The sequence below is a fragment of the Arachis stenosperma genome, chromosome 6, assembly GCF_014773155.1.
Source record: "Arachis stenosperma cultivar V10309 chromosome 6, arast.V10309.gnm1.PFL2, whole genome shotgun sequence".
In the NCBI taxonomy this organism is placed as follows: Eukaryota; Viridiplantae; Streptophyta; class Magnoliopsida; order Fabales; family Fabaceae; genus Arachis; species Arachis stenosperma.
This window is the reverse complement of record NC_080382.1, coordinates 121879825-121894749: the sequence shown is the minus strand read 5'-3', so window position 1 is coordinate 121894749 and position 14925 is coordinate 121879825. Positions and strand designations below refer to the sequence as shown.

Sequence of the window (14925 nt, the reverse complement as noted above, 5' to 3'; positions counted from 1 at the left end):
CTAGCTTGTATGCTCCTTGTCCGAGCGCTTCGGATACTCGGTATGGGCCGTCCCAATTAGCGGCTAGCTTTCCATGTGTTGGTGGCCTCCGAGCAGTTTCTGTTTTGCGGAGGACTAAGTCTCCTTTAGCGAATGATCTTTTTTTGACCGACTTGTTGTATTGTCGAGCTATGGCTTGTTGCGCTGCGCGTTGCCTCAAGGCGGCGATGTCTCTAACTTCTTCGATGATGTCGAGCTCGGATCTCCGAGCTTCATCTTGATTATCGATATATGTTCGGATGGATTGTTGGGAGATTTCCAGAGGGATCATGGCTTCGGATCCATATACCAGTCTGAATGGTGTTTCTTTTGTTGATGTTTGTGGGGTGGTATTGTATCCCCAAAGTACCTCGGGAATTAGTTCGGCCCACAGCCCTTTGGCGTCGTCTAGCTTTTTCTTTAGTGCGTGCAGAATTACCTTATTTGCGGCCTCAGCTAGTCCATTTGTTTGAGGATGCTCAACAGAAGTAAAGTGCTGCTTTATTTTGAGATTCTGCAGAAAAGAATGAAATTTCTGATCGGCGAACTGGCGGCCGTTGTCAGTTGTTATATGTTGAGGTATGCCGAAGCGGCAAATAATATTTTTCCATATGAATGAAATTATTTGTTGTGATGTTATTCTGGCTAGGGGTAGGGCTTCAACCCATTTTGAGAAATAGTCAATTCCGACAATGAGAAACTTTACCTGGCCCGGTGCTGTAGGGAACGGTCCGAGGATATCCAAACCCCACTGGTTAAATGGCCAGCTGATGTCTGAATGATGCATTTGCTCGGCAGGGATGTGTATCAGTGGTGCGTGTCTTTGGCATTTGTTGCAAGATCTTATTTTATGCTCGCTGTCTTGTCTCAAAGTTGGCCAGAAAAACCCGGCTCGGAGGACTTTTGATACTAGGCTTCGAGCCCCTGTATGCGTGCCACAGATTCCTTCATGTGCTTCTGCTAATGCTATGTCTGCCTCTGACCTGTTTAGGCATTTGAGTAAAGGGCGAGTATATCCTCGGCGATACAACATTCCGCTGAGTATTGTGAAGGAAGATGCTTGGCGTCTGAATTTTTTATCGCTCTTGACTCCTGCTGGTACATTACCTGTTTGTAAATAGTATATAAAATCGTTCCTCCAATCTGTTTCCTGCGAAACACTTAACACGACTGTTAGAGTAACAGTGGGTGATGTTAATGTGAACTGTTGTAGAGTGGATAGGTCGGATTGTGTACTGCCGAGCTTAGATAAGATATCCGCTCTTTGATTTTGTTCGCGTGGTATATGTTCTATCTCAAATTTGAAAAATTTTTTTGTTAACTTTTTTACTGATAATAGGTATTTAGAGAGTAGGGGATCTTTTACCTGAAAGAGGTCATTTACCTGCTGTACGACTAACAATGAATCACAATATACCTTGATCGTAGAGATCTGAAGTTCTAAACAGAGTCGTAGTCCGGCGAGTAGTGCTTCATACTCAGATTGGTTGTTGCTCGCTTTGAAAGCGAGGTGTATTGAATGTTCCAATATGAATCCATCGTCGGCTTCCAGACGAATTCCTGCCCCACAGCCTTCGTTATTTGAAGAGCCGTCCACATACAGGATCCACTGTTTTGCATGGTCCTCCTCTGATGGTATTGTAAGTTCGGCGATGAAATCCGCCAGGAATTGTGATTTGATCGGTCCTCGAGATTCGTATCTGATGTCGAATTCAGACAATTCGACTGCCCATTTTATGAGTCGTCCTGCAATTTCAGGTTTGTGTAACACTTGTCTTAGTGGGTGATCGGTTCTGACGTGGATGACGTGGCTTTGGAAGTAAGGTCGGAGACGTCGTGCGGAGAAGATCAGGGCAAGTGCGAGCTTCTCAATCCTTGGATAGTTGAGTTCGGCATGCTGCAGGGTTTTACTGACGAAGTATACTGGATGCTGAACTTTGTTTCTCTCTGTAACAAGGGCCGAGCTTATCGCCCAATCAGTAACTGACAAATATAGAAATAAATCCTCCCCTTGTAGGGGTTTCTGTAAAATCGGCGGTTGTGACAGGGTTGTTTTTAATTTTGAAAATGCCTTTTCACAATCGTCGTTCCATTCAAATTTATTTTTTTTTTAATTGTTTGGAAAAAAGAAATAGAACTTGAGGCAAGGTAAGGAACAAATCTGGAAAGGGCAGCGAGTCGTCCTGTGAGGCGCTGAACTTCTTTTATTGTTTTAGGGCTGGCCATGTCTAGCACTGCTCGGCATTTATCTGGATTCGCCTCTATTCCCCTGCATGTTAGTAAAAAACCCAAAAACTTACCCCCTTGAACTGCGAATGCGCACTTCTCAGGATTCAGGCGCATGTTGTAATGGCGGACTTGGCCGAATATTTCGGTAAGGTCGCTGATGTGGTTATCTCCGACTTTTGTTTTGGCGACCATATCATCGACATAAACTTCGATATTTCTGCCGATTTGTTTGGCGAACACCTTGTCCATAAGGCGTTGGTAAGTTGCACCTGTGTTCTTTAATCCAAATGGCATAACTTTATAACAATAGTTACCGAAATCGGTGATAAAAGCTTTTTTATTCTGGTCAGAGGGATGCATCATTATTTGGTTATACCCTGAATATGCATCCATAAAACTTAGAGTAGCGTAGCCTGATGCATTGTCTACTAAAGAGTCTATGGATGGCAGAGGATAAGAGTCTTTTGGGCAAGCTTTGTTTAAATCAGTGAAATCGACGCACATGCGCCACTTACCGTTTTGTTTTCTTACCATTACCACATTGGCTAACCAGGTGGTGAATCTGATTTCTTTGATAAATTCGGCGTTGATGAGCTTTTTTGTTTCTTCCAGTGACGCTCTCTTTTTTTCTTCGCCCAATTTGCGTTTCTTCTGTTGTACTGGTCGGATTGCCGGGTTTATTGCCAGTCTATGACTGATGATCTGTGGGTCGATGCCGGGCATGTCGGATGGTGTCCATGCGAAAAGGTCGGCATGTTGTTGTAGGAAGGTTGTTATTGCCTGTAACTCTGATGCATTGAGTGAGGTACCTACATATGTGAATTTATTAGAGTCATTGTTGAAATACACTTTTTGTAGGTCGTCCGAGGGTTTTGGGCGATCGAGGAAATCAGCTCTTGGGTCAAGTTCGGCTAGCGTGTCCTCCTTTTGGTTGAGGCCGACGTTGTTGACCTGTTGCGTTGAGCGATTTTGGAATTTCATGCTGATGTTGTAGCATTGTCTTGCCTCTTTATGGTCTCCATGGATTGTGACTACCTGGTGGTCCTGCAATGGGAACTTTACACAGAGATGAACTGTAGAAACAATGGCGCCGAACTTATTTAAAAAAGGTCGGCCAAGGATAAGGTTATAAGGATTGAAACAGTCGACTACTAAATACTGAATATCATTAGTTTTTGAAAGAGGTTGCTCACCCAGTGTGGTTTGTAACCACACTGACCCGAGGACTGGAACCCGTTCTCCTGAGAAGCCGACCAAGTCTCCTCCTGTGGATTGTAGCGTGTTGTCGCTGAGCTTCATCTTTTGAAACGTGGAGTAAAACAGAACGTCGGCACTGCTTCCAGGATCTAAGAGTACTTTCTTCACTAATAGATCTCCTAGCTGAAGGGTGATTACCACAGGGTCATCCAAGTTTTGTATGTTGGAGTTGAAATTGGCATGTGTGAAAGTGACTTGTGGTTGTGGATTAGAGCTTGTTACATTTTGTTTTGTTTCGTCTACTGAGTATATTGCTCTAAACGATCTTTTCCTTGCCGAGTTTGAGTATCCTCCACTTGCGTATCCTCCTGAAATGCAATTAATTATACCTCGTGGTCTTTCGTATTGACTTGAGGATGCCTTTTCTTTTCCCCGGTGTTGTTCAGAGAGGTCGGTTGTTGTGGAATTAGGGCCGCATTTTTGGATGTGACCACTAATGTATTTGTCAAGGTGCCCTTGTCGTGCCAGTCGCTCTAAGAGGTCTTTGGCGACCACACAATCGTCGGTATTGTGGCCGTGTTTCTGGTGAAAAGTGCAGTACTTTGATTTGTCCACGTTCTTTGCATCTTGGTATGTGCCTGCTTTCCTCGGTGGCTTAATTAGTTTGGAGTTCAAGATTTCCTTGATTATGTCTTCCCTCTTGGTGTTAAACTGCGTATAAGAATCGAATCGAGGTGTTAGTTTAAAACTTTTCTTAAGGGATGAGCTCTTATCTTCTTCACGAAAATGTGACTTGTCCGACTTCCGAGCTTGTCGGAGTTCTTCGATGTCAATTTGCCCTTTTGCTTTCTCTCGAAATTCTGCTAGAGTTTTCGGTTTTGCCACTGCGATCGTCTCCTGGAACTTCCCGGGTCGGAGGCCGCTTTTGATTGCGTGCAGATGGACCTCGGGATGGAGGTCTGGTATGCTGATTGCGACCTTGGTGAAGCGAGTCATATAGTCCTTTAAGCTTTCGTTTGGCCCTTGCTTGATAGTATTCAAGTAATCGGAGTCGTGCAAATATATTGCGGATCCGGCGAAATGTTCTTCAAATAACTTCGCCAACTGATGGAAGCGCGAAATGGAACCTGCAGGCAAAGCACACAACCAATCAAGTGCAGGACCGTCTAAATAATTCGGAAAACAACGACATAAGACTGTATCTGATGCACCATTGACGATCATTATTGATCGGAATTTCTTTATGAACTTCTTCGGGTCACCGAGTCCATCATAAGGCGTGAGAGTCAACGGCAAGGTGAACCTCTTTGGTAATTCGAAGTTCATTACTTCTTCTGTAAGAGTCTTCGGACTCTTGTTTTTCGTCCTCTGGCTGCTGTTCGTCGTGCCGAGCGGTTTCTGAAACATGAGTCGGTTGGGATTGATGCTCCTCGTCTTCCGCCGGACGAGCATCGTCGTGTTCTATCCGACCATGGTTTAGTTCGGCAATCTGAGCAGCCATTATTTGATTCTCGTCAGCCATCCGTTGATTAGCTTGTTGCAGCCCAGCTACCATTCGCATGAGCTCGGACAGTGAAGGAGGCGGTACGTCAGCCATGGGTGCAGATGAGAGCGATGGGACCAAAAGAAAAAATATGATTTACTCGGCCCCACGGTGGGCGCCAATTGATCTTGCCTGGTAAATAGGTCGGCTCTAACTCCTCGTAATTAGCCGAGCTATGCACTATCAGGTTGAACGTCTGTCCTTCAAGGTCCGATCTTCTTGTGTTCGTTGTAAATATGAAAATGCGAGCAATACGGAGGAGGCGGAGTGTACCTGCAAAGGCACTCCAATGCTTAAGTCAGTAATGGTATATATTTTTTTAGAATGATCAAAAAGATACTTTACCTTCTTTTTATAGGGTATTTACTCGTCCGTTACGTCTTTGATGATTATTTGTCCGTTTCTGATGATCGGTTTCGTAACCGACTCTATCCCTGCCGTTTGAGGCGTCGGTTATGATAGTTTCGATTTTGCCGAGTTATAGCTCGTAAGGGCCGAATAATAACGGTAAGTGACGAGTTATGATTCGTATTAATGGTGACCATATCAAGATTTATATACAAAACAGAAACGGTAACTAATATCTAGCTCTAGCTAATAAACTCAGGTTTACTTCTAACTCAGGTTAACTTCTAGCTACAACACCCAGAAACGGATCCACGTTGATTTGTGTGGGGGCAATTGTCCTCATTAAATTTTAAAATAAACAATAATAAATATATACGTATATAGATAATGGCTCCGATCGTTATAAGTCATTTGCCCTCCTCCCGGCCCCCACTTTAAATAAAAAAGAATGCGTAAGAAAAATTTATTATTAAATATTAATACAATAATAACAATTATTATATCATATAAATTTAAAACAAATAACAATAATTCAGTTAGCTAGTTATCTAATAAAGTCAAATATAGCTTTTCAAATATAAATGAGATTATTAACATTTAGTAGTTATATAAATATATATATCACTTATTTATTTTTTTATTTTTTATTTAATTTACTTTTGGTCTTACATGTAATAATTATTTTTGTCAAAAAAAATTTTATAATAAATATTTTAAAATATCAATTTTACAATTAAATATTAAAAAATTATTTGAATATTCTCTTAATATAAAAAGAGGCATTATCTTATTTATATTTATATATAAAGAAAATTGTGGTTGTTTGATCTAAAATTTTACTTTTTTTACAATTTTTTTGTCTCTCACACAATTTTTGTAAAAATTTAAATAATAGTTAATTTGAGTTATATTTTTTTTATAAGTTTTTTAATTATCGAGTTATAATTTTTTTGTATTATATAAAAAATAATCAATAAAAATATAATTTGATAGATATAAAATTCTTAATAAAATGCTAGTATTAATAATAAACGTATTATATAATAATACCAAAAACATTAAAATAAAAAATATTTTTAATATAAATTAATATTTTTTAAAATTTTAATTATATTTATTTATTAAAAGCTTAACTAACTAACCTGTTCCAAGATTTAAAATATCTAATTATATTTATATTAATTTTTTATTATTTTGTATGTTATTTTTGCCCCTATTATTATAATTTTTTGGATACATCATTGCTAGCAGCAACTGCAACATAACTAACTCATACACACTTCAATTAGTTATGCACGTATTAATTTGTCATATTTTCTCCTGTTAGCCGAGTCTTATTCTCCACAATTTGTGAGTTGGTTATGATGGCTTGAGTCAATAAAACTATTACTCATTTAAAAACATATTATTTTGGCTCCACTCGGATAACTCGCAAATAGAGCATATATATAAGTTAGTGAGTTCATCTCTTTTTTTTATTATTATTATTATTATTATTATTATTATTATTATTATTATTATTATCTCGTTTGTCAGTGTATTCAAATGATGCACTGTCGTCATTATATTTTATTGTTGCATTCGGATACACAACAACAATTAAGTAGCCATTTGTAAGAAATTTAAACGAGAGAGGGGGATGAGACTATAAGAGCGAGATATGATAAGAGAAGAATGATTTGAGTGCTCTCGTATTTACACACTACAAAAAATTATGGTCGATTAGTTATCATAAAAAGAGTTGTAAAATCATTGTTAATCTGACACAAAATATAATTTATGACAGATTAATTATTGTTTAGTAATTAATATTTTTTTTACTAATTACATGTCACATATCAGTAAAATAAACACAATAGTCGTTAATTCATCGAAAAAATTTTTAGCTACCGAATAAATAGTCACAAATCCATCATTAAAGTAAAAACTAATTCCATAGAAGAAATAGATTAAACGGTAGTTGCTAATTAGCAACAAACTCTACTGTAGCAGATTCATCGCTAAATGCAAGCTAATTTCGTAGACAAAATAGAATTCTTAGTTGACGCTAATTAGCTAGAAATTTTTCCGAACCTAACTCGTCGCAAGTTGTCTGCTAATATGATCACAAATCTGTCACATTTTGTAGCAAATCTATAGCTAATCTTTGAAAATCCTTAATCAAACCTTAAACCCTGAACCCTAAACCCTAAACCAAAGCCATTCTAAATGAAAAATCAAAGTTACAAAGTAGTCGCTAATTTCCTAAAAAATAATATGTAGTCAATTAGTTGCAATATTATCACAAATGTCATCGCAAATTCCTTTTAACCTAGTAACAAATCGATAGGTATCTCACAAATATTTCAGTCGCAGTAGAGTTTTTAATTTGTCACCATCATCAACAGCAAATATGTCGTTAATGTTTTCCAGAATATTAGTTAGAATACTAATTTTGTCGCTATGCTAAAATAAACCTCATATTTTTTGTTTTAGTCATTGAACTAAAAAATTATAACACGCATACAAATAATATTAGTTCCTCACTAATTAGCTTTTTTGCACAAAATTTATTTAGCGACGAACTAGTGTGCAAATTGTTTCTCGCTAATTGTATATCAAACACTTGCGACGGAATAGTGACAATAATATTCCTCGCTACTTTACTTTTATTCGATTGAACTCCTAACAGATCCAGAAAATTTTGATAGTGGAGAAAAAAAATATATATATATATAATTTTTATAATAAAAATATTATATGTACATAAAAATTAGTTATCAAATTATTTATTAATCATTATGTATTTGTATATAAATATATGTATTGTTTAATTTATTTTTAATGTATATTACACAGATAGTTATTTTCGATGTAAATATAACATGATTAGTTTTTATAATATCTAATTTTACAAATTAAAATACTAAAATAATCATTTATAAATAGGATAAAGTATATTTTTTGTTCTTAAAATTTGACAAAAATTTTAAAAATATCCCTAAATTTTATTTTGTTTTAATTTTGTCCCAAAAGTTTTCGATTTGCATCAAATATACCCTTGACGGCTAATTTTTTGAAAAATTTAAGATCGATTCAACAATAATTTCATAAGAACAACCCCTCAACACAAGTAAATCAAGCACAATTTTCATGTATTATTGTTATATTGGTCTTAAATTTTTTGAAAATTTAGTCTCCGATGGTATATTTGATGAAAATAAAAAATTTTTGGGACAAAATTGAAACAAAATAAAATTTAGGGCTATTTTAAAAACTTTTGCCAAATTTTGGGGACAAAAAATATACTTTACCTTTATAAATATCTGTCTTTTTATACAGAATAATGTTACATATTCATATTTTTTTGTTAACCAAGTCCAATCAAATTTGTCTAAAACAACAAAAATCAGTTATGACTAATATTATTTTAAGTTTTATTGTTTAACTTGGTTAGACTTAATTCATAAAAAGACTTGGATGCGTAGTATTTCTTTTACATATATATATAAGTAAATACTTATTTAAAAATTTACTTCTTATACAATTAGAAGTCAATTCTTATTGAGATTCATAGTTAAAAAAGTTCTTTCAATTAATGTAGTTGTTACAGAAAAAAATTAAAACTAATATAAAAAAGATAAATAACACTCTTTCGAGTTGATTTCTAAGAAAAAAACACAAATTTCTTTTAAATTGAGAATTGATCATTCTAATGACATCTAATATGAAAATTTTAAAATGACTATGAAGTACCAAAAGTTGAGTAAAAAATTATTGTGAGGTCAAATTTAATAATTTAGTGGGGGCACATAAATATTATTATTATTATATACTACTCAAAAAAATTTCAAATTGTAGCAGGGGCGATTATCCCCACGCTCATGTACATACATCCGTTCCTGACTCTTAATTGACTGATTTGTTAGAATATTGTCACTCGCTAATTAATTTGTGACAAATTAACGAGAAAACTTTTTTCGTTCTTTTTTTAGCTACAAAAGTCAATTTGCGAAAAACAAACTTATTCGTAAATCTCTCGCTAATCAGTAATTTTTCTCATGTTTGGATATTTTGTAACCGTTCATTAATTTTGTCGTTAATGCGTCACTAATTCCTCATCACAAGTTAGTGATGAATTAATGACAAAAAATATTTTCACAAAAATTTGTCGCTGATTTGTCAAATTCTTATAGTGACAGACAAGGCTCGAAACATTGATGGTTTTATTTTTGCAGGCAGGCAGTATATGCAAAAATAGGTTGTAGTTTTTTTTTTTTACGGAAGAAAATTTTCATTCAACGAAATAGCCAAATGGCACTTACAAATTGCGAAATACACATTAGATCTAAAACTAAGAAAAAAAATAAATTTTATGTTGAACTATGGTTTGAGAGGAGGCACAAAGTTCAATTACAAAGAATCTTATAAGGTTGAAACAGAGATAAATCACAATCTCTTTTGTTTATAATTCTACACATAAAGTGCTGCAACACAGAAAATATCATCTCTTCTTCTTTAAGTAGATCCAAAGGCCTCTCGAATCTTAAAATATTTTCGTGAACCAGCTCTCCTTGTTGAATCTTCATTCCAAATCTCTAATACAATAACCAAAACACTCATAAAGAGGACCAAAACACCGCAGAGAGAAAAAAACAACTATAAAAGAATTATTTTAGATCTAGATGTGAACTTCAGATCTAGATATCTAGAAACAGAAAAATAACAAAAACGAACAAGTAACAAAACAACAACAAAGTAAATAGGAAGAGCAGAAAGAAAGGGTTGCAAAAGAAAAAAAACGCGGATAATAGCAAAAGAGGGGTAGTGCAGGGTTGTGACTGGCGAAAAGAGAAAAAAGAGAAAGATGATGAAATTGTGGCTGGTGAGAGTAAGAGTGAGACACTGAGAAGAGAAATACAAGGATTAGGAAGAAAGAGAAAAAAGAGAAACGAAAAAATAAAATAAATGAAAAGAGGTTTCAGGGAGAAAAGAGAGTAGTAAAAGAGAAGAGGAAGATCATTGCAGCCCAAGTTGAAGCGGTGGTGACAATCCTGAGAAGGCTTCAATCTTGTTTCCTTTGCATGAGAGGGAGAACCCTACAAATTTTTTTTTTCTTTGCTTGGTAAGTCTATAGATTATAGTTTTTGTCCTATGTTTTTGCAAAATACGTATCAAAAAATGAATTTAATTTTTTTTTCTCACATTTTCATTAGCCTGTCAAATAAAAATTGGTGATTTAATTTGACAATATTTTCACAAACTATCCTTACAAAAATAAAATACATTATTTTTATGCCAATTCTCTACAAAAATAGAACTACATACGCAGATTCGTATATTTTTCTGTGCTAATCTAAAGTAGTAAATAATTATGTTTTTTTAAATAAAAACCTACTTTTTTAACAATTTTAAATTTAGTTGGTCTAGTATAAAAATATATAAATGTATAATAAATTTTTTTATATTAATTAAAAAATATCAAATCTATCTAATTTTTAATATAATGTTTTCAACAAAAATAAAAATCAAATAAATCAATCTATTTAACTCGTTAATTTGAAGGAATCAAATCGAGATTTTCTTGATTTCTAAAAAAGACGAATGGACTAGTTTTCTAATTTTGACTTGCTATTCCGTAACTCAAAGCGGTTTGAGAGGTCCATTAGCAAGCATAAAAACAAAAGAAAAAGGAGAGAGAGAGGATCCAAATGAAAAATGTGGAGCCGTTGTGTTTGTACTTTGTAGCCTTAAGCGCTAAGCTTTCTTTAGATGAGAGACACAATCATTTGGTACTCATTCAAAACATTTCAACCTTCCACACGCCACTTTGAAACTAGTGCAGTAATTATCACTACTGCTAGTGCCCAAGAATGCGTGACCTTCTTCGTTTGAATGCACTAAGCAAATCAGATTCTTATTTCTATCCAAAATAAATCAATATAATATTGGCCAAGTGCAATGTCAGTGGTACCACTGCTTTTTTCATTTTCTCCAAAGGACAAGAAGATTTATAATCAATTATTAAATTATTAATAGTCTGAGGTTGATGGTTATTTTGGTCATTTGAGCCCAAAAATTATTGCACTGTCTAAATTGAAAAGCCTTGAACAGTGATTGTTGTATTGCCACATTGGTGGCCGGTTAGATAGGTTTGCTTGTGTTCTCATTTTTTCAGTTACCTCAAAAGCTTCATATAGGTACTGGTGCCCCCAAAGCAGTAGTCAAATAATTGAAAGCAACAAAATGAAATTGAAAACGGCTAAGGCAGAAAAGAATAGGCTCTTTTTAAGTATTGGATTAGATTTTGAGGTTTCGTAATTCAATTTAATTTAATCATGAATATCAATTAACGCTATGCTTTTTAACCGAACACAAATTTAGATAAGTTTAAAAAATAAATAACCATTTATATTTATAAAAAATAAAAATGTTGACATATGTATTCACACTAAATTAAAATTAAATTTATATCTATGTAAGTTATCTTTTGTGTGATAAAAATATCTTATTTTTAGAGGGTTAGAGTGCCACCTAAGATATTTTTGTCACATGAAAAATATTTTAAAGGGAGACAAATTTACTTTTGATTTAATGTGGTGTTTTTATCTTTTATGAATACAAATGATCATTTATTCTAAGTTTGATGGTATTAGTTTAAACAATCAATTTAGATTGACCCAGTAATAAGCTTTTTGTTTATTAAAGTAAGTGTTTGAGTTTGAATCTTGTCTTGTACATACAAAAACTCATTAACTAGTAATAGATTTTTAAATAGAGTTTAATTCTGCAACAAATTAGTTATTGACATATTAGATTGAGAAATACCGTGAATGACAAAAAAAAATACAAAACAATTAATATGAATTTTAGAAATTTCTATCGCAACTGCTCGAAGCCTCCTTCCCTGCAACTGCTCGAAGTCATCGTCTCCACTACAAATTGTCTTGCATCGTTTTTCTGTTGCGCAGCCCCTCTTCTGTTTCTCTGCTCTAATTCTGCCACGCTCTATCCTTCTCTGCTCCATTCTTGCCACGCTCCACCCTTCTCTGTTCCAGTTTCGCCGTGTACCACCCTCCTCGGTTTCAGTGCCGTGGTGGTCCGGGTCACTTCTTCTCTAGTTCTACCGCGTCCAACCTCCGCATGCTCCCTCACCTCTATGCTCTTATATGTAGTTTATTGATTTTGATATTCTAATATTTTTAATCTGTAATTGTCAATGATATTCTTAAATTTTGATTCTGATATTCTGTAATTTTATTGTCTTTAATTTCTGTTTTGATTTATTAATTTTGTTTGATTTTGTCTTTCATTGTTATTGTTCTATTATGATTTTGATATTTAAATTTTTTTTAATCTATTGGTTTCTAGTTTCGAATTTTTGTTTATAAATTAATGTTGAAAATTCCATTTCTAAATAATTAGTTTAACTACTTATAACATATATAAACACAAATACTGAGGAATCTAACATTTTTTAATTCTATTTATGTCATATTTGAGTCAATCAATTTTCATTTCTTTTCACTAAAAATGACCTTGTTGCCCATATATAAAAGGGGTTTGATAGATGTACAGAACTACAGATAGCTAAGTATTGATCATTTAACACTTAGACTTTGAAATATTAGTTTACATATGCACAAGCAAACTAGCCTTTTTTACAATCAATTTTCATAAAACTGCATAGTTCCAATCAAAATCACAATTAAACAACTACTAAACTTGTCCTAAATTAAACATTAAATAATAAATAATAGCAACAGTACCAAAGAGAAGAAATAAAACTCATGTGTCAGCTCCCCCACATTTTTTAACCCAAACCTAGAAAACTCAATTCAAAAAAGCAAGTAACCCCCCAACCCCACTAATAATTTCTGCCCACCATAAAATTGTGAAGCTTCGTATACCAGTGAACCAGCCATTTCTCACATACCCTATCAGAAGACGCCAAGTGTCCCCATTTCTAACTTTATCTCACACCTTTAACTTTCACTTTCAAAACTTTTTTTCTGCTTTCTCCTCTTTTCTTAACCCTCAATCTTTCTTTTCTCTCACATCACAGCTAGTTGCCACACACTTAAAAATAAAAAATATCCAAACCCCTTCCACCATGGTTTTTCTGCTATATATACCCATCTACCCACCTTGCATCCTTTCGTGCCAAAATACAATTTTAGTGTCATATAGTACAACAACAAAAATCCTCAATCAAAATACAATTATTCACCGCTTCCTATACAATTTCTAAAGTTTTTAAGACTTACTAGTAAGATGAAGAACAGTGCCTCAAGGTTGTTAAAGAAGATCATAGCCGGTCTTAGCGCAATGGCGAAATCAAAGACACTCGCATTGAAGTCGAAGACAAACGCCATAAAGGCGCGTCTCATCATATTCTCGCTCATGAAGAACAAGAAGTTCCTCATGAGTTCCATCTCGGAGAAGTTCCACTCCGTGTTGGGCCATCATAATAAGGAAGACGAAGCTAACAGCAACAATTTCTTATTGGAAGATGGGAACGAGAACGAACACAATCAGAATCAGAATCAGAATCGCAAGAACAAGAACAAGAACGCCATTGTGTTGTTCCGGAACAACGCTCAGAGCTACGAGAAGGTTCCGAATCCAAGCGAGGCGCAGTTCGTGGAAGATGAAGGAGGTTGTTACTACAACTACGATGATGGTGGTGATGGTGATGATGATGAGAAGTACCCTGATCTGACGCACACGCTGTTTGATTCAGAGGATTTGGATCTTGAAGGATCGGTGATTGATTTGGTGAAGAACTCGAAGGAAGAGAGAGGACAAGAATTTAAGTTGGAGGATGAGATTGATCAATGTGCTGCTCTTTTCATTAAGAGATTCCGCAGGCAAATGATTCTTCAAAAGCAGGAATCTTTGAAGAGGCAGCAAGAAGAGCTCACCAACAATGCAGCATGAAAAAACCCTCATTCATTCTTGGCTAAGTCTATAAGCCGCAACCGCTATCTCCCTTTGCCATGGTTTTTTTTTTTAACTCACAATAAGGGAGTAGTGAAAGGTTACTGTTGCAGGGTGACAAGGAGGAGCATTCTCTCTTCATTTTTTAATTTGTAATTCTCTTTTTCTTCGGTGCTTCTGTATAAAAGTTAAATAAAGAAAACAAGAAATGTAAGATGAAGATGTAACGTTTTACATACATGTTGTAATGGTATACAGCAGATCATGTTTTTGGGGATTGTATAAATCTGCAACTATTGTAACATGTGAAGCAAGCACCACAGTCATGAAGCCTAGCTAAGCTAATTAAGCTAATTCAATAGTTGGTGTATATTCATATATCATGATAAGTGTCTTAATATTAAAAATAAAAATATGAAATAAGAGAAAATTTTTTCTCTTGTTTTTATTCTTATAATTTTCATAGATAAAATATAAATTTTGTTTGACGCATTATTTAGTCTGTTTTTATTTTTATCTTTTTTTAATTAATTTATGTCTTTTGTTTTGACGTACGTGCTTATATTTCTATTTCAACACAATTAACAAAATTGACCTTAGTGCCAATTTAGAATATATACATATATATATCATGCTACTTACTAAATCAATCACGTGTATAATATATATAT

At 34.5% G+C, this 14925-nt stretch overlaps 1 protein-coding gene across 1 annotated transcript; it reads left to right on the top strand.

Annotated features, from left to right (window-relative positions):
* Positions 1-13486: 13486 nt before the first annotated feature.
* Positions 13487-14634, top strand: LOC130935693 (uncharacterized). Its single transcript, XM_057865559.1, has one exon. The coding sequence runs from the start codon at positions 13589-13591 to the stop codon at positions 14252-14254; it is 666 nt and encodes a 221-aa protein (XP_057721542.1). The 5' UTR covers positions 13487-13588; the 3' UTR covers positions 14255-14634.
* Positions 14635-14925: the final 291 nt, after the last annotated feature.